This window comes from Amblyomma maculatum, chromosome 9, assembly GCF_055883805.1.
Source record: "Amblyomma maculatum isolate TAMU_Amacu chromosome 9, ASM5588380v1, whole genome shotgun sequence".
Lineage (NCBI taxonomy): Eukaryota > Metazoa > Arthropoda > Arachnida > Ixodida > Ixodidae > Amblyomma > Amblyomma maculatum.
Window position 1 is genome coordinate 114,444,245 of NC_139352.1, and position 18,621 is coordinate 114,462,865.

Sequence of the window (18,621 nt, forward strand, 5' to 3'; positions counted from 1 at the left end):
ATCGGGAAGCAGTTTAAAAGACCACTGCCTGCTGTGAACATTCGATAATGGTCGCACAGCAAGTCATCATCATCAGCCTGACTATACCCACTGCAGGGCAAATGCCTCTTCCATATTCCTCCAATTAACCCGGTCCTGTGCTAGCTGCATCCACTTGACCCCTGCAAACTTCTTAACCTCATCCGCCCACCTAACCTTCTGCCGCCCCCTGCTATGCTTTCCTTCCTTTGGAATCCAGTTTGTTACCCTAAGCGACCATTGGTTATCCTCTCTTCGCACTACATGCCCTGCCCATGCCCATTTCTTCTAGATTTCCACTAGAGCAAGTACACAATATATATTACCAGTTGTCACAACTGGCCCTATAGAAGCATCATGATGCCAAGTGGCATCCAGCATGATGATGACATGGGCAAACAAGGTCTTAAAACCTCTGAACTAATATCTACATGACAAAAGCTTGTCCGTCACTGATGTCACTGCTCGTGTTACGTAGCTGACACAGTGATATGTCCACATGATGCTGTTCTATACTTACTACTTCACACAAGGAACTTGAGCCATAGAGGTGCGTTCACATAGGTGCACTGCTTGCTTTAACTAACAAACCATTTAAGATAAGCGCAGATGAGAGCATGTGCATAAGTGGCACCTAAATAAAAGGGAAACTCAAAAGATGTTTAAAGAAAAGAAAACGTAACACAAAAAATAGCTTACCGAATATTTTTCCTCACGAGACCCACTTTTTTGACGTCAGCAGGAATATCCTGCTTCTGTTTCTTCTTGGCCCCATCCTCTTTCTTTCGTCTTCCTTTGGTCTTCTTAGCTGGTGAACTGGCTTCTGCTTCAGGCTTAGCTGCATCCTCTTTGGTGTCGTTCTCTGCTACCCCTTCAGCCGGAGTGGCCTCTGGCTTCGGCCATTTGGCTGCTGCCTCGGTGCTTGCTTCTGGAGGCATCCATGTCTGCTGCTGTGGCTGCTGCTGCTGCGTTTGTTGCGGTTGTGAAAAGCCCGATGCTGCCTGCTGGCTCATTGAGTTCACAGACATGTCATATCTCTGCTGCTGCTGGTGAAGAAGATGCGAATTGGGCACACCAGCAAGTGGGTCGTGCCCGTAGAGCTCAAAGATGGGCTGGATATTGGTGTCAAGACCGGTGGAGGCCATGCTGCTATGCATCTGCGACTGTGGTGCCATCATCTGAGAGCTCGAAGACATGGGAGGCAAAACGTTCTGATGATTCATGCGCTGCTGTGCTGACGTAGGAATGTGGTGCTGTTGCCCCATGCCACCATAGCTACTTTTCTGCTGCGACTGCTGTGGCTGTTGCTGTCTAGGTACCATGGGCCTTTGAATTTGGTGATGCTGTTGCTGCTGGTGTTGTGGGTGCTGTTGCTGGTGCTGTTGTTGATGTTGCTGCTGATGAGATCGACTCGCCTGACCGCTCGCCATTCCCTCGTGCTGGGCCATCATGGATGCTGACGAGGACAGTTGCTGAGATGATGGGGACATCAGTGAGCGCTGATGCTGATTGGACATGCCAATGGATTGGTGCTGACTCGATGGGATCGGCTGTATCGGTGCCGGGGATGACATAGCCTCGTGCTGGGATGTGGCTGGTGAATGGTATGTAGGTTGCTGAACCGCTGACTGATGAAGATGCTGAGCTGGGGATGGGACAGATTGCTGCTGCTGCTGCTGCAAGTGCTGCGATGTAGCCAGTCCATGCTGGAGGTATCCAGGTTTTGACTGTGTTGTAGAGGTGTGGAAAGGGTTCGACATGTGGTCGTTGCGTGTTACGTGCTGAGGAAAATACTGTGAAGAGTGAAGGCCGCTCCCTGCTGACGCTGCTGTGCTGTGTCCAAACCACCAAGGTGATGCGGCGGAGGCAGAGGCAGAGTACAGGTCATTGCCAGCAGAGTAGCGTGATTGGTGAGGGTCGGTAGGTGTGGGTGTGTACTGGTGGTGGGGCAGCCAGTACGGTGAGCCAGTCATGGAGGATGAGGCAGCGCCCGAGGTCCCCGAGTGGATGTCTGCAGCCATGGAGAAAGGCGACTGGTGAAACCAAGGATTGGCGGCTGCGCTAGGGTTCAAAGGGGCGGATCCCGGCATGGCCTGGGATGAGCCAGAGCTCGGAAAACCCGGGAACATGTCGGTAGGCGCCGGATCGGTGCTCCTGCTACAGCTGTTTTCAAGGAATCCTGCGCATTTTAAAAACATGCATCGGTAAAGTGTATTCACACTTTGATCAGAGAAATGTAATAATAATCTGACCTTTCAAGGAGTATAAACTAAAACTTTTTGCTAGTGATTATACACATCATCACATTAGCCTATAACTACTTCACAATTTATAGTTGAATTTCTTCTCGCTTCTGTTTCAGTTTCTTAAACCGACCGATGGCCATGGCACACAGTTGGCGTTTAGGTCACGTAGGACATGAAATGAAGTGATATATTATTACGCTGATATTTTTTTTTGTCATTCCATCTCTTGAACCAGGCTGGCTTGAATACAGTATTGATTTAAAACATATTCTAATGTCTAATACATCACATTAAAGACGAAAACATGCAAATAAAGTTACGTGCAAGCAGTCTTTTAAGATTTTCTGCCCTGTGCTGTTCAATGCTTTCAAACTGAAATGAAGCAATGACAAGAAAACCTGAGAAAGATAAATCATACAAACTGTTGCAATGCTAGACGTACACCGTAAAATGCTTCAATCCGTTAAACCTCTTGCTTGTTCATGCTGAAATTCAGCACACAGATAGCATACAACCATTTATCATTTTTAATACCAGTTTGGATGATGTACTACCTGATTCAATCAGAATTCTACATCTGCATCATCTGCAGCATCAGTGACACAAAAGATGCCTCATTCAAACAGAATTAAGTTGAAATCCGCATCGCCTGCAGCATCGGTGTGGATTTTGAATTAACTGTGAATACACTGTAACAACAGCCCTTATTCATTCAAAAGTATGCCGAGCCATCTGGCCAAGCCCATTGTTTAATTGATATGGTCAATCAGTCCTTTGAAGAAGAACTTATTTGCTCATTTCATTAAAATACACCAACAGGCTACAGGTGTTCAACTCTATACACAATGCTCTGCTTGTCATAGCACACATTGCATTACTTCATTTAATGCTACTCAAAGCAATTAACGCTTTACATGCCAGCAGCAGGAACCCTTGAAATGCAGTCATAAAAACAAGACTGATTTAATGTGATTTTTTGATTTAATGTGATTTTTCACAGAGTGCGCACAGAAACAGTAAACCTAAGAAAAAATCATTCTGCTAGACAAGCATGCACTTGTCAAACCTCCATGCAAAGCACAGTGAAAATGCCCTTTTTATTTTTTAGCCGCCGTATTCCATTAAAATGCGAGTAAAACCTAAGAATTGAATGTGGCGCGAGAAGAATGTCAAGTGGCAACTGGTAACTTCGGCAACCGAAGTGAGCACATGCAATTAGCCTCCCGGGAAACTTCTAGAACAGACGAGTAAGCAACAAAAGTCTTACTCGGCGGACGAAAAGGGCTGAGTCACGTTATCGACTTCTGCACAAATATTGAATTTCACTCGGCAGTTGAACGGTTTCAACGCAGACGACGAGGCACGGTGCGTCTGTACTCACTTTCTAGCTGCCCCAAGCCTCCGGTCCATGCCTTCATGATGTCCAAGCGCGGGTCCGGCAGCACCAGATCTTTGATGTCCATTACATATCAACGCCATCGTAGAGGCCTGCAGGCAACGAGGCGGAAGCATCAATACACGAGCAGTTAGTACGGCCGAGCTTGTCTGCCATCGCAACCGTCGCTAATGACAAGCGTTCCCGGTTAGGCGATCGACGGCGGATAGAAATATTCTGGCCGCCTCGGAAAGCCAGCAAATCGGTCGCGCAAATCGGAGCCTTAGCTCCACACAGCCGGTGGTGTGGCTTGCATCTGGACCATGGGGGCACCCCACCACCCGTGTCAAGTTCGCGCGATTTCGTGCCGTTGGGAAACGCTACAACCGTCCGCCACCTCCCGAGACGTCAGCGATCTCGCGAGGCTAGTGTGAAAGACAAAGCTAAAAGGAAAAAGAAAAACTGAAGTAAAGCTGGCTGTCGCTTTACAGAACTATAAGAATAAAGGGTGAGAAAAAGCAGCTGCCCGTCACCTCGCGCATCACGAAGGTGTTACGAGGAAAACAAATGGAATTGGTTTGCACGCGTCAGACATGATGGCCTTGATGTGCAAGAGGGACACCTGCACTTCTCCCGTCATGTCTCAGGTGCACATTTTCGGTACCGACAGCGAGAATCGAAATCCACAAACATACACACACACGGCTCATTATCTAGCGGAGGTGTCGCGAGCAGCGCACACTGACAGCGGCCGACAAGGCTCCGGCGAATACAGCGCCCGGCAACGGGTCGCCCGTACGCGGACTCGCACGCACCTGGCTGTCAGCGCTCGGGCGCGGACTCGTGACGCACGGTTACCGCCTGAATCGCGAAAGCCACGGCGCCCCATTGTGAAAGGGGAGACCCCCCCTGCGACCGAACTAACCCTACGGTGTTCATTCGCACGGCGGCGGCCGGCGGTGGTGCCGTACTTACCACTCGCGCCGCCGCGGGTAAGGGCTCGCGGATAGTGCGGACACTTACGTGCTGGCGCCTGGGCCAGGCATCTCGAGGCTCGCTGGCGTTGCTCGGTCGGCCAAACGACGCCAAAAACGCTCGGGATTCCGACACTGTTGACAAAACATCCACAGACACGGACGAAATGGCGACACGGGGGGGTTTCCACTGTTTCCGGTTCCGGAGTACGGGAGCTCCCGAGAAAGAAGAGTCCGTGGGGGATGCGGGTGCAAGGCAAGCGGAGGCGAACGCCTGGCTGGTGCTCCTTTTTCTCTTTGCAGTTTTTTGCGTTTCCTTCCCAAGCAGCAGTTCGCCGACTTTTTCCTGCGTACTCTGGGAAACGGTCTCGCGGACCTTCAAGCCATTAGCCAACGCGGCGGGAAGAACGGACGGAATCGGCTACATGCGCTGCCCTAGTTGCGGACAGAGAAGGCATTCAAGCGAATATCGGACAGACACGGAGGAGAGGCGCGGGGTTTGTATAGCTCTTTACTTTTGCTCCCTGCTCCGCAGGACGGGACACAAAAAGAATTAACGCGACACGCACACATAACATAGCTGCAGTTTCTAATACGTTCCCTGTGAGGATCGCGGTCTCATGTGCCTGTCATGTAAACTGTTTTTGTGGGCTCCAGTGGTTAAAAAACGCGCCGATAAGCGACGGTTGCACTTTGCGTTTGTCTCTTCGCTACTTGGCGTTGTATGTGTCGTTTCATTAAGACGGCGCAGCCAGACACCGCCGGAGCAGCACAAACGCGTTGTGCCAGGAGGTGTTGCGAAGCGCTGCGCGCGCTGTTATCGATTTATGCAAAGCGTGCGTAGCACGTTTTTTCTTAATGCGCGAAGCACGCGTGCGACTAATTTCACCGTCGTCCAAGGCAGTGGCACCCCGCACTGTAGGTATCACAGGGCGCTCGTCTTGGAGGATATCGCGGTGTCGCGAACGGAGAGGCCGCACGCTGCACGTCCCCAGGATGGCGTGTGCGTATCCAGCACGGTCACTCAAAAAAATTCAAATGATGTCCACACATGTCGCATTCGCAATATTTTTTTGTGTAACTGGGACTAGCAATTCAATCACAACTGTAATCCCATTTATGATCCAGTCGACGTTGATGTGGGGTTGGGGGCTTTTTTTAGACAGCGCTTTTGTCATTTTTGCTAGCCAGAGCTAATGCTTTTGGTAAGAAAAAAATTAGATCATTAATGTGACCTAATTGCAAATAAAACTTTATTTCTAAATTCGTATTGTGTAAACTCAGGACGGTGGCTGTTTCACAACATTGTATGGCAGCTAGTGAGAGAAAGGAAAACTGCGCAGGGGAAACGATTTATTAAAATTCAAGAATCAAGGACATCCCTATCTGCTGATGCCACAATAAAAAAAATGCTCTTTTTTTACTTTCTTTTATTTTCAGCATTGGCAGGCTTTATTGTTACTCTAAACTAGCTCTAATAATGTGTGCTGATTAGAACTTTCTCTTGTGACAGATGCACAAAAGCTTTTTTTGTTTAGAGCGTGTGTAAAACATCGAACATTTATCACCACATGAAACACACAACTTACACACCAGGGCACAGTTAGTTATAAAAAACTTGGACAAAAAATTTAGTGCTTCTGCTCATTTAAAAACTCAACCCATATACTTAATGAGCCAGATCTTAGCTAAAAACTTGTCAAAAGATAAATGAAGAAACAGTGGACACTTTTAGACTCCAGTCGCTTTCAGAAATGTCTCAACAGTCTTCCTGTCCCTGTCATTGTCATGTTGAACTTTCGCATGCTGCCACAACTATGACTTCACTGTAGACTTGGCCTTTTGCCAGTCATTGTTCAGTTTCTTGCATTGCATTTGTTACAGTTGTTGTTTCTGTACTTTTTTTCTGTATTTCCTTGACTGCTTAGAATACTGTATGTTGCTACATTTAAGCTACGTTGTTGTGCCGCCTAACAAATAAAAAAAAAAAAAAACATTTTCTTGCATTGTTTGCTTGCCCACTCCCCTCTGTAATGCCTCGGCGCTTGAGGGTATCGAAAATAAATAAATAACTTCCTGTGAAGCTTTCACAGACCAGCTGCAAATAACTATTGAAGAATGGTAACAGCTCCACCATCTTTTCAGCTAAAAAATTTCAAGGAAATTGACTTGCAGAAAATGCATATTGAAGCATTAAGACTTGAAAAGGGTTGCTCCCTTTCTGGCCAAACCAGAAAAATTCTGAGACGTGTGGCAGTCATGATGTACCCCAGGGTCATTTTTGGTATGGAAGCCATGTCACTGCCCCCAAGATCTTTTCAGCACAAAAATTTCAAGGGAATTGACTTACAGGAAATGCATATTCAGGGGTGGAAGCGCTGCTCCAATTGCTCCATTCTGCTCCAAACTCCTTTCCCTGCTCCATCCTGCTCCAAACTATAGTTGCCTTGATGTTCTGCCGTCGAATTTAGCAGGACACAGGAACAAGGTCACAGCACCAGGGGCGAAGATATAATGCATCTAGAAAGGTTAATGAACTATTAACAGGCAGTGAAGTAAAAAAAGGCTGAAGGATGAAGGTTACCCTTCAGTACCATCTATCTTTCCTAAAGGCACTACTGTCCAGTGCTCATCAGGAATTTATCAGCATAGGGGTGAGATCAGAAAGGATATGCACAAGATAGAGAACGGAAATGTTGTGCCCATTAATCTGAACTCCAAATTAGTGCCGCTACTTTAGAGCATCTAAGTGATAGACTCGACATTTGAATCTCTCAAGTCATAATAGGCGAGCACTTCAGGCCAGACTGGGTGTTCAGTTATGAAGTGCACCAGCAAGCGTTCTGTTTGCTGCTAGTCTTTTCCATGTTGTTGCTAAGCTCAGTCTGCATTATATATCTTTACATGCTTTGGTCATTTGTCTTGTCGGAGAGGAGTGCAAAGTTGGAAAGGCATTGAACTTGCATAAAAAGGAATCAGATGGGAGATTTTATATTTCAAAACGAAAAAAACGGCAATTATCAAAGGAGTATGCCTTAGAAACATGCTCCAAAACATAATTCAAATGCTCTAAAACTCTCGTTTCGTTGCTCCAGAGCTGCTCCGAAATGGCTTTATTACTGCTGCAAAATGCTCGAGCCTGCTTCCACCCCTGGATTGCAACATTAAGACTTCAAAAGTGTTCATATTTGTAAGCTGGAACTGACTATGAAACGAAGTAATCGTAACAACCATATAAACATTAGTACCAGAACCCCGAATATATGAATTCTGACATGGCTTCCATACCAAAAATGACCCCGGGGTACATTATGACTGACACGCATGTCTCAGAATTTTTCATCGGACAACACGACGCTATAATGAAAAAAAAAAAAAAAAAAAAGAAATCTAGGGCATGTTGTTCTGCACCATTACCAGAACAAACATTTGAGAATGTGCATGACAGACGAGAGCTGTGCATCATCCCATTGTGTGATTTTCCAGTCAAACAAATTTGTGGATTTTTCCAAGGCGTTTGACAAATAGCATCTTACTAGAGAAATTGTCTTGCTATGGTGTTCATGGTATCTCTTTTAATCTCGTTAAAAGCTACTTTACAGATTGATATCAAGCAATATGTATTGGAAATGAAATGTCCTCACTACAAAAAAATAAGCATGGTGTACCTCAGGGGAGTATTCTGGGCCCACTGTTTTTCAATGCTTACGTTAATGACCTTGTATCTTTAGATAATACCATAAATTACGTTATATATGCCGACGACACCAGTACATGTTTTACAGGAAATAATGCAAATGACCTTGTTCAAACCGCAAACATATTCTTAGACAAACTATGTAAATGGTCAAATGCAAACAGTCTAAAAATAAACTGTTCCAAATCAAAAGCAGTTCTCTTTCAAGCTAAACAAACTAATGTTCGCATTGATCAGTTGAAGAGCAACAATACTGAAATCGAAATTTCTTCCTCAGTAAAAACGCCAGGAATCGTTTCTCATGAAAATATGCTATGGGATTTTCACACAGACAGCATAACAAATAAACTGTGTAAAGCATTAGGTATGTTGAGAAAAGTGCAGCACTTTTTACCCGTCCCTCAAAAGCTAATGCTCTATAACAAAATTTTTGCATCTGAAATATTGTAATTTGGTTTGGGGTAATGGTACCAAGAAATCAATGAATAGGTTAGTTACTTTACAAAAACATGCAGTTCGAGCAATTGCAAACGCTCCATACAATTACCACACTTCCGATCTATTCCGTAAATACAAGTTTGCTAAACTTCCTACCCTCTGTGAACATCAGTTGTTAGCATCCCTGAAATCAGGAATCCATAAAAATAGAACAACATTACGGGTTGCTGCCAACTTACAGATTAACATGTCATCTCGTTCAACATTGGCACATTCCACAACCACGTACAAACTGTGGTCTCCAGATGATTCAAAACACCCTGCCAAGTATACTGAACAAATCCAAGCTAACGGACGAGCAGCTGCGTATTGTAATGAAGAAAAAAATATTTGAAATTACTAACCAGTACTGTACAATCTGACTGTATTTTTGAAGGAATTCATATTGTCCTTTTTTGTTTGCTTCCCATTTGTCTCAGTATGTATATTTTTTTGCTAATATGAAGTGGTTGCTACTTGTTATTTTTCCCATTATATATGTGTACCGAGCTTCCAAACTGTCGTGATTGCTGCCATGTTGTTTGGGGAGACGGGTCGGGATTCAGCAATTCATGCGGCACCTGGCGGCGAAACCATGCAACGCGCCAAAGAGGTCCAGTAGCAGACGCTCCTCACTCGCACTATGGAAACCCGCTAGCACAGCGCTGGTAGCACTGCGAAAAAGGAAAAAAACCAACGGAAAACCGATTCAGCAGTGTTCCACAGTGCGTGTCAGCACAGTGGCACATAGTTTCATGTATTTCTTTCGTGCTCTAGCGATCGGCGCCAGAGAATCGATGTATTTCCAATCTCCGCGGAACGCATGAAAGTACCATCGACAATTTATATATAGCCTCGTCAGTTTTTGTTGTATGATTTCTTTCCTGGTATCAACTGCCTTCTACAGGCACGGAACACCTACGGATAAGTACCAGTAAACAATATGTACTACGTAGCTCGACTTCTCGCGTTGCATACATAAGTCGATATTGGCGCACGTATGAACAACTCTTTGTTGTGACAGCTTGATCATAGCGCTCTTTAATCTCGTTCTGCGAAGAACATTATCACCAAATGCGCGTAAGGGAGCAGTCTACGACGATCGGCTGCATTCTTCGCCGCGTCAAGCAGGCGGCTCAAGATTTGCAGGCCACGCAGCGCATAACACTGTGCTCGATCCTGGACGGCGCACTTTACGAGAATTGGGCCCATTGTGTGATGTTCGCCTATATGCGGCCGCTCACTTTCCGCATCGCAGCTTATCGCACTTGAATAAGATCCCCGAATCGGTATAGTTTTGTCGGCGACAGGTCTGTGACGACTATGCGCAGTGAACCGATCGAGCCGCGGCGCCTCTTTTTTTTTTATACGTATTCTCAAATAAACGGCAATTCGCCAGGGACAAAGCCCATTTCAGCGCGCTCATTTGGTCAAGTGCCCGCATGCGTATCACTCCTCGCCAATTACCAAAGGAGCAGTGAATGTAGTTATACATACATATGTATACACACATCGGATCCAGAATTAGCTTAATTACTATATTAATCAAGCAATCAACGGGTCGTTGAATTAACTTAAAAAGATGTTGAAATCAACAGCTTATCTGTGCTCAAAATGCAACTTAGATGAGCTTATCTTTTGAACTCAAGTTCCTGATGACACTTCATACGTCTTGCCACAATCAAGTTTAGTTCTAGGATATTCCACACATGTGATATATGCTGAAGTAAACACTGCACATTAAGAAAAGGATATCAACAAAACAAATTATTGATTTTGCAGATATATCCACACATCACCTCGTCAACTTCAGCACAAATAACCCCCGTGAATAAGTGAAAGTGAATGCAGATTGGCCATACAAAACTGATGCACACAACCTTCCTTGCATATACATAGAGTGTGCTTTCTTGGACACCTGGTAATTAATTGCAAGAAATGATTTGCGGTTGCTCTAAAGGCTATCTCATAAAACAGCTGTCAAGAGGAGCTTTATCAGCTGTTTGAGCAAGCCAAAGCACTCATTAGTTTTTCATGACACACTATTAAAGGAGATAGCTTTCTCGATAGCAGCTAGTATTTTACTTAATTCCACAGCTTCAATGTTTTTCTGCATATGCAGTGCACAAGAGCATTGCAAGTGTGCATAAGCACCCACCAGAATGAGGGGAAGCTGTATATACACAGTATCAAAGAAAACCAAACAAGGGTTGAGCATGAGCCTCAGTTTACAAGCAAACATTTCAACAAAAAGATCAGTGTTCACCTGGACGAAGAGAAGTCCTCTTGTTGAAATGATTGCTTGCGAACTGAGGCTTCCCCTCAAATCTTTTTTTTCTTTGATACTAGATGTATCTTTTCTAATGCTCTATTTTCGCACTGCTAAATACAAGGTTAATGGCACATCATCTGGCACAAGCAGCAATTTCCGTGCGCCTCCTACACCTGATATCAGATTGCTTGTTCTCTTTACAGCAAAGCATTTTCAACATTTACACCCAGGCGCACGTTCTGTTGCATCCTGCTAAGCGCTAAATAAGCCACACTCTCGACAACAAGTTAGCTCTGAAACTGCTTTCAGTAAACCTACACACTTCTGTTCACAAAACACTATTGCATCAATGTCTAAATAGTAGCGACATACTGCACATGACCGTGTCTGCGCCCAACATATAGTTCTCTTGAAGCATACTGCTTTCTGCACCATTCTCACTTTTCCAGTTTACATTTTTGAAGCTATGTAGGCAACAGCAGCAAGTGTGGCATTGTTTGAGTCGTGTGAAACTATAAATGAGCATCAGGTAAAGAAAGAACATGAGATATGGCAGCTATGTACCATAAAGCATAAGTACGCATTATTACTTGCTCTACCATGCAGCTTATATGAAAGGCAAAACTACTTACCACATATAGACAACGTAATCAGCACAGCTTTTGGCTGGAACATAGTTTTTCCACTGTCACTGAAGCCACACTTTATGCTTTCACTTGGGGTTGACACGTGAGTATTATCTATCAATGTTTAATTTTTAGAGCAGTGTTTTCCTGCTACAACTCCCTCATTGCTGCGATCAGCTTGCAGTGAGCAGGAACTGTGTTGTTTTCTCATGAGAACGCACACTCAGACATTATACATGAAATATTTTCATTACAAACCAGGGAATGATAAACTACATAGTTTTCTCCATGACAGTTGCACTGTTCTTCTGTGTCCTAATCTTTGAACAGCTATGACAAACACATGAAGTGGCCCTGTCCTCACTTTCAGCAAGGAGCACGTACAGTGCCATTCAGTGTCAAAGATGTTATCTTCAACAAACACCAGAATACAAGTCAGTCGTGTAGTTCGACATGGAAGACCAGGAGGCATGCTTGAAGATGATATATTCAGAGTAAAACTGGAAGTACCAAAAATGAAATAACAAAAACAATTACTTTCTGCTACTTAACTGGTTAGGGCCTAAGCACCTAAATGGTTAAAACAAAACCATGTTACATGACTAAGCATGGAGTCCAAGCTCATAATGGACTGAACTACCCTTTCTTCAATCACTTCGTTAACGAAGAAATAAGGGCAGTAATTTCCAGTGGCCGGGCTTACAAGTCAATTCATATTGCTACGCTGGTCCTACCCAGGGCCCCACTATATGAACTACATCAAAAACAAATACAGCAGCACTTTCTCCGGTAAGGTATTGAACCCTCTCCCGTCGAGAGGCTGTCTTCCCACTTGCTTCCTGCGCCCTGTCGCCCCATCAAGACGCGCTGCTAGTCAAATTCAATTCAATTTCAGTTCTATTTTCCAGAATGTTCTGGTCGGCTGCCTGGGCTAAAAGCTGCGAGTAAACAGCTTGACGAGACCCATGCAGCCGTTATAAGGCAGATCAGCATACAATAAAATAATATACATACATATCAAGAAGCAAACACATTTTTTTTTCATGTCCTAAATGCAGCTTACCGGAGCACTAATGTAAGTAATGCAATAGAAACATAGGTATATCACAACAGCATCTAAATATCAGTTCTGCAAGCAAAACAAACTAGCAGGATATATTCACAGAATCATTGAAAAAAAAAAAAAAATGACCGCAGATAGCGCACACTTCAACAACGCTTTAGGTGCGAAATTATAACAGTCCATGAATGAAAATAAGAAAACTTCATAACTGTGGAAGATACCATCGGGTTATATAATTACAAAACACTGACACAGTGCAGCTTTAGTGGACTGATTTATGTCTTTTAATTTATTTTAAATTGTGGGAAGAGTATATTCTAATGTCTGCAGCCTATAGCCCGTGCAAAAAAATGGTACCAGCCACTTGTCTGTGTTACGTGTGTTCACTAGATGTCTATTTTCTTTCAGCAGGATGGTATCTTTAATTATAGTTCTGAAGCTGGAAGGTAAATAATATAACAATAGAACTCAAAATTCATACATATTTTGAATCCTTAAATTATATGTCTGGAGAGCTTGTCGAGTATGGGCTAAGTAAACGCCTCTTACCATCCATCGAGGCCAGCGATGGTGGCGGTAGCTCTCGCCCCTCACCGCAGCTGGTACACAGCCTGCAGCATTCGCAATGCAGAAACAGTCACCGCAGCTGAGGAGGTTGCCATTGCGCTAGCGCTAGCCGACCCTAATACCAAAGTCGTCATCAGTGACTCTCAACAGGCTATTCGCAATTACGATGCTGGCCGTATCTCTTGCCAGGCGTTACACATTCTACGTTCTACAGCACCCTCTTCCACATCTCGCTTACTTCTTTGGGCTCCAGCCCACGAGTCGCTCAGCAGAAACGCCCAGGCAAACACTCTCGCTCGAGATCTCAGCTGCCGAGCCGAGAGTATGATCAGCCACCGTGCTTCCGCTGACACTAATATATCACGCGCTTCTCTACTCACCACTTACACGGACATACTCCAGCACTACCGACTCCAAAGGTGCACATATCCTCCCGCACACCGCGATCTAACAAGACGCGAGGCCGTCCAATGGCGCAAATTACAAACTGGCAGCTTTCCACACCCCCTCTTATACAGCAGGATCCTTCCGGATCAGATAGCCCCCATGTGTAAACACTGCTCAACTCCGGCCACACTCATACACATGGTGTGGACTTGTACACATTACAACACAGACAACACAAACACCCCAGAGACGTGGGAGTCTCTCCTGTGTACTTCCGAGCCAGCAGACCAACGCTGGCTTATCCAACGCGCGGTGGAGGCCACGGCATCCCAAAGGATCCCCGCCGACCTCCTCTAAGTGCAACCGGCCCTTTCACTGGTCCCCTGTTTTTGGGCACAATAAAAGAGTTCACCACCACCACCAAGATTTACTATATGACGAATGGCTTTCTTTTGAAGGAGATAAATTTTCTCTATGTTTGTTTTAGTAGTTGTGAGTCAAACTAAAGAATAATTCATACGCAAGACGAACAATGCATTATATATCTGAAGTTTTATTTTAGAAGGAAGAAAAGTACGGCAACGAGAAATCGCACTTGTCACTGATGAGAGCTTATTAACTCCTGAACATGTGAATCCCAGGTCCACTTATTCTTTCCACTGATTCGCTTCCACGTGTCATTTATGATTGTATTCTGCCAAGAACAACTTAAAAAGGGCTGCAAAGCCTCTATGCCGAAGGTGATTGAGGGCTCGGAGCAGGAGAGGATGGGAGATTCTAGTTCCCACGCTTTGTGCTATGCCAGAGTGATATTTCAACTGCTTCCTCAGGCACTCTGTCGCCTCATCAAAGTAGGTAAGGAGAATGCGCATTTCCCATGGCACTCGGTTGTATTGTTACAAAGACACTCTTGTTATAAAGTGCTGTTATGTATCTCTGAATGGCACCCATGTTAATCCATGCAGCGGCATGGGTGGCTGAATGCCTTCCCAAAATTGAGGGGTGGGCGGGGTGTTCGCCCATAGTAGAGGAAGTTGCATAGGTGGGTGCTGGAGGCAGGCATCTGTATGTCAGTGGAGACCTGCAGAATCGCTACTGCACAACAATAACATATTAATTGGAAAAATATTGCACTCACCAAAGTATTGTTTTACAAATGAACACCAATCTCCATCAGCAACACTCGTGAAAATCCAAGCACAAAGAAATGTCAAGAGGACGAACTACAGTGTAAGAACTTCAATCAAGCGAATCTTTGCTGGCCTTATCAAAGCCAACAGCAGAAGGTTTGAAGGAATTGAGCTAATTATCTGAACGATATATGAAATGCAGAAGAGGTTGGCCTTGTATAAAGTTGGACTGATGGACTTGTATAAAGACGCATGAAGCCTGCTCGTCTTCATGAATAATTTTTAAGTCAAGAAACCAAGCTTAAGACCATAAGCTACAATGTGGGGGGTACGTGAGGTACCAGAAAATGTTTAATTGTCACTGTATGTCCTACAGATTTAAACTTTATGTGGAGTGGGGCAGTTGTAAAGTATTTACAATCATAGATAAGCACAATACTGAGCTCCAGGGAGTCTAGTTTGTCAGCCTAACAGTTTGTGAACTACCTTACTGAAGATCCGGCGCCCAAATAAATATTTTCGCCTCCCAGCATCGACCAGGAATGCCTGACAGCCTTTGTGAAGGAACTGTGATGATTTTGGCTTAGTACACTTTTACAAACAACTCTTTAGGTGCCTATAGAATGTAGCACCATCATAGCATAAATTCACAATATATAATAATCATCCCTGGAAAAGACAGTCAACTATTTTAGATGGCGTTCAGGCGAGCTTTGTCACCCACCTACCATTCAAGTGCTCTATAATTGAATTTAATTTACCAGCTTCATGGGCACAAAGCACCCAGTTATAAGAAACTGGAGTGACTTGATGCCTATCTTGTGTATCACAACTCAGACAACTCGGTGCGTAATACAAAATTTTCATTTGGCATTCAAGCAATCGTGGCTAGAGTACAGACAGGTTTACTTTTAAGATTCGAGTAAGCAATAGATAAGAATTTTGCATGAAATGTGTTTGCACAGACTGCAGATGCATAGTTTGTAAAAATTGAGAAAGCATAAAATTTTATTTCTTAGTCATGCAATACCATGCTACCTCCAAGCTCTAAACTTCTACAAGGTAAAGAGCACCCTTTTCCTCAAATTATAAGGTGTTCAAGTCTTTGGGGGTGTTATTTGGCATACACTAAGTGGCTGAAAAGCAAGCATTGCTGCCTGGTAAAGATGGTATATGCGATAGTTCGCCTTTTTCACAAGGCCGTTCTGCGCATGCGCGTCCTCCCCTGGTTGAAAACAAACCACCCCCAGCAGCGCATGCGCAGTTCATGGCCTCCGCGATTGGCGCAGCGGACACCCTATCTCGGGGGTCATGTGCAGTTCATATTGGTGTGAGGCGTATGCAACAGATGGCGGTAGTTGTCCAGTACAGACATTGCAATTTCGCAAACAGCTGCGTCTGCCAACGACGTTTTCAACCAGTAGCAGACGAATTTTTAACCACTCCCAGAGGGCGCCACATCTCGTGAAAAAGGCGAATTGCAGTGATGCAATCCTTTTGATATCTGAGTCACTCAAGAGAATGTTTAGTTTCATTGACTCGACTGTTTTCCTGTCGCCCTCTGCGCCGCATGTTCCACACACAGGCATCCGCCGGTCCTCTTCAGCGAAGTACGTTGATGTGGACGGCAGGCCTTTTCAGCTGCATTGTTAAAAAACAATTAGAAGAATGAAAAATACTAGCAGTAAATGAAATGAGCACTATGGTTACTAGAAATAGTATAAACACAAAAATATGGTTGAAGAAAGCCTCTACAAACTGAGTACAAATAAAATAACTTCATAAAGGAGTCAACAGCTAAAATTGGAGAAAACAATTTCTCAATTCCTTTGCCAAAGATATGTAACATCTTAAAAACATGTTTACAACAACAGGTTAAAATAATAATCATATGCTGTTCCAGTCTAGTAAAAAGGTCTACCACATTAAAGGAAGGACAAGTCACTTTTCTTATACCATGCTCGAGTTATTAGCACCGAAAATGCGTAGAAGCATATTCTTCCCCAAGCAGAACTTTTTACCTCCTGAAATATCTTCCTAGCTTCCTAGTGGTACAGGTTATATACCATGTAACCAGAAAAATTCCAAACCCGGAATCTGTTGCCAAAAAAAAAAAAAAATCTCTTGCCACCCATCCTACACCAGCGGTGCCATACTCCCTTAACCTGAAACCAGGCCAGTGGCAAAGTAATTGGTGAGATACCATGTAACAGATGTTATGGTCTGAATGATTTAGGCACACTGATTTAGGCACACGAATGAGAAAGGCACACACATACAGGGCGTGTGCCTTGCAACAACTTGTAACTACTGCGTAGAGTGCACAGTAGGGGAGCCAAAGGTGCCATAATAATTTTACCTTCATTTCAGTTGTTGAATCACTTTACTGGTGCAAGCATCAAAGAAACAAGACGAAATTGAGGGTGACGAACCATGCAGGCCATCGAAAGCACAGTTTTATGGTTTACTTTTCTGTCTGCCCTTTTAACAACTTTCTTATTAGCACTTTTTTTTTTGTAACCGAGTTGGAAGTACTTCGTCGACAGGTAGACACAAGCCAAAAGACTAAAATGGGTAAAGAAGGGAATTATTGTGACATCAATAATGTGACGTCACGCAACCGGAAGTAAAGCCGAAAAAGGGCATAAGAAGGGATGGCGTGCAATTTGAAAGTACCAAACACTAAAATGAATAAACAAGAAGATTGATTGATTGATTAAAACTTTTAATTTCCACCGATTTAGGAGGCCCCCTACTCCCCGCTCCTGGCACGCAGGCCTGAGAAACGGGGGCTGGTGAATTAATGTGACGTAGAGAATGTGGCGTCACGCAACCGCAAGTAGAGCCCAAAACGGGCATATGAAGGGATTGCCACGTGCAATTTGAAAGTACCAAAGACAAAAATGAGTAAACACGAAGTGAATCAAGCAACTAGAAGCAACCAACAGCAGCATCCGTGCTTTCGCGTTACTCCAATGCATTCTTCAGTGCTCTTTAATTTTTTAAATTGTAGCAATAATTGTGGTTTACAGGAAATCAAAGACAGTATACTTATGTGCAGTGTCCCCTGTTCTTAACCATGTAATAATGATATGCCGACGGCAGTACTGGGAGATGTATCCGGTCATGCCACAGCTATAACACACAGGTTGCTGGCGCCACCGGTCCGAGTGAATGCGGGCGGAAACTCGTTCTGGTTGGCGGTAGTAATCGGGACGGCGTTGCTGACGAACCACCTGGCGTGCCTAGGTGGTTCTTCGGCCCATCCGTGGCTGAGAAGTGCTCAAATCGTTATGCTGTCTGCTCTCACCAAAGCGTGACGCATTTGAAGCCGGAGTCCAGGAAGATTGATGGGGTCGCGGGTTCTGCTTGCAGCGTGCAACCGTCATACTGGTGTTCGTCCCGGCACGCAGAATCTTTGTCACGCAGCAATTCTTCCCGCACGATCTTGCGTATCAGATCAGGCATGGACTCCGGAGCACTGACATCAACGCTCGTAACAGATTTGACGTTGGCCAGTCACCCAAATTTAGGAGTGATGCGGCGCAACTTCAAGGTTTCGAAAGTGCAGCAGTGCCTGATGAAGTCAGCTGTAGAGTTCAAATTGTCTTTGCTGATAAGAAAATTATAGACATCTACAGCGATACCTTTGAGCAAGTGCCCCACTTTATCTTCCTCGGACATTCGAGGGTTTATAATCTTGCATAATTTCACAATATCCTCGATATATGCGGTGCAAGTCTCGCCAGATACCTGGGCCCGCTGCATCAACGTTTGCTCTGCGCGTTT

The 18,621-nt window shown here is 44.5% G+C and overlaps 1 protein-coding gene across 3 annotated transcripts in view; it reads right to left on the reverse strand.

Moving 5' to 3' along the window:
- LOC146180188 (helicase ARIP4-like) overlaps positions 1–5,140 on the reverse strand; it is a 59,469-nt gene extending 54,329 nt beyond the window's left edge. The window contains exons 1-3 of one of the 3 annotated variants that reach the window (XM_084579420.1): positions 4,663–5,140; positions 3,646–3,752; positions 718–2,197 (exon numbers count right to left, since the gene is read on the reverse strand). In XM_084579420.1, the coding sequence (XP_084435546.1) occupies positions 718–2,197; positions 3,646–3,727 (1,562 nt within the window). In that variant the 5' untranslated portion in view covers positions 3,728–3,752; positions 4,663–5,140. Of the gene's footprint in view, positions 1–717; positions 2,198–3,645; positions 3,753–4,454; positions 4,603–4,662 lie in introns of those variants that run through there. The other 2 variants (XM_084579422.1, XM_084579421.1) reach the window with 2 other exon arrangements.
- Between the last annotated feature and the right edge of the window lie 13,481 nt (positions 5,141–18,621).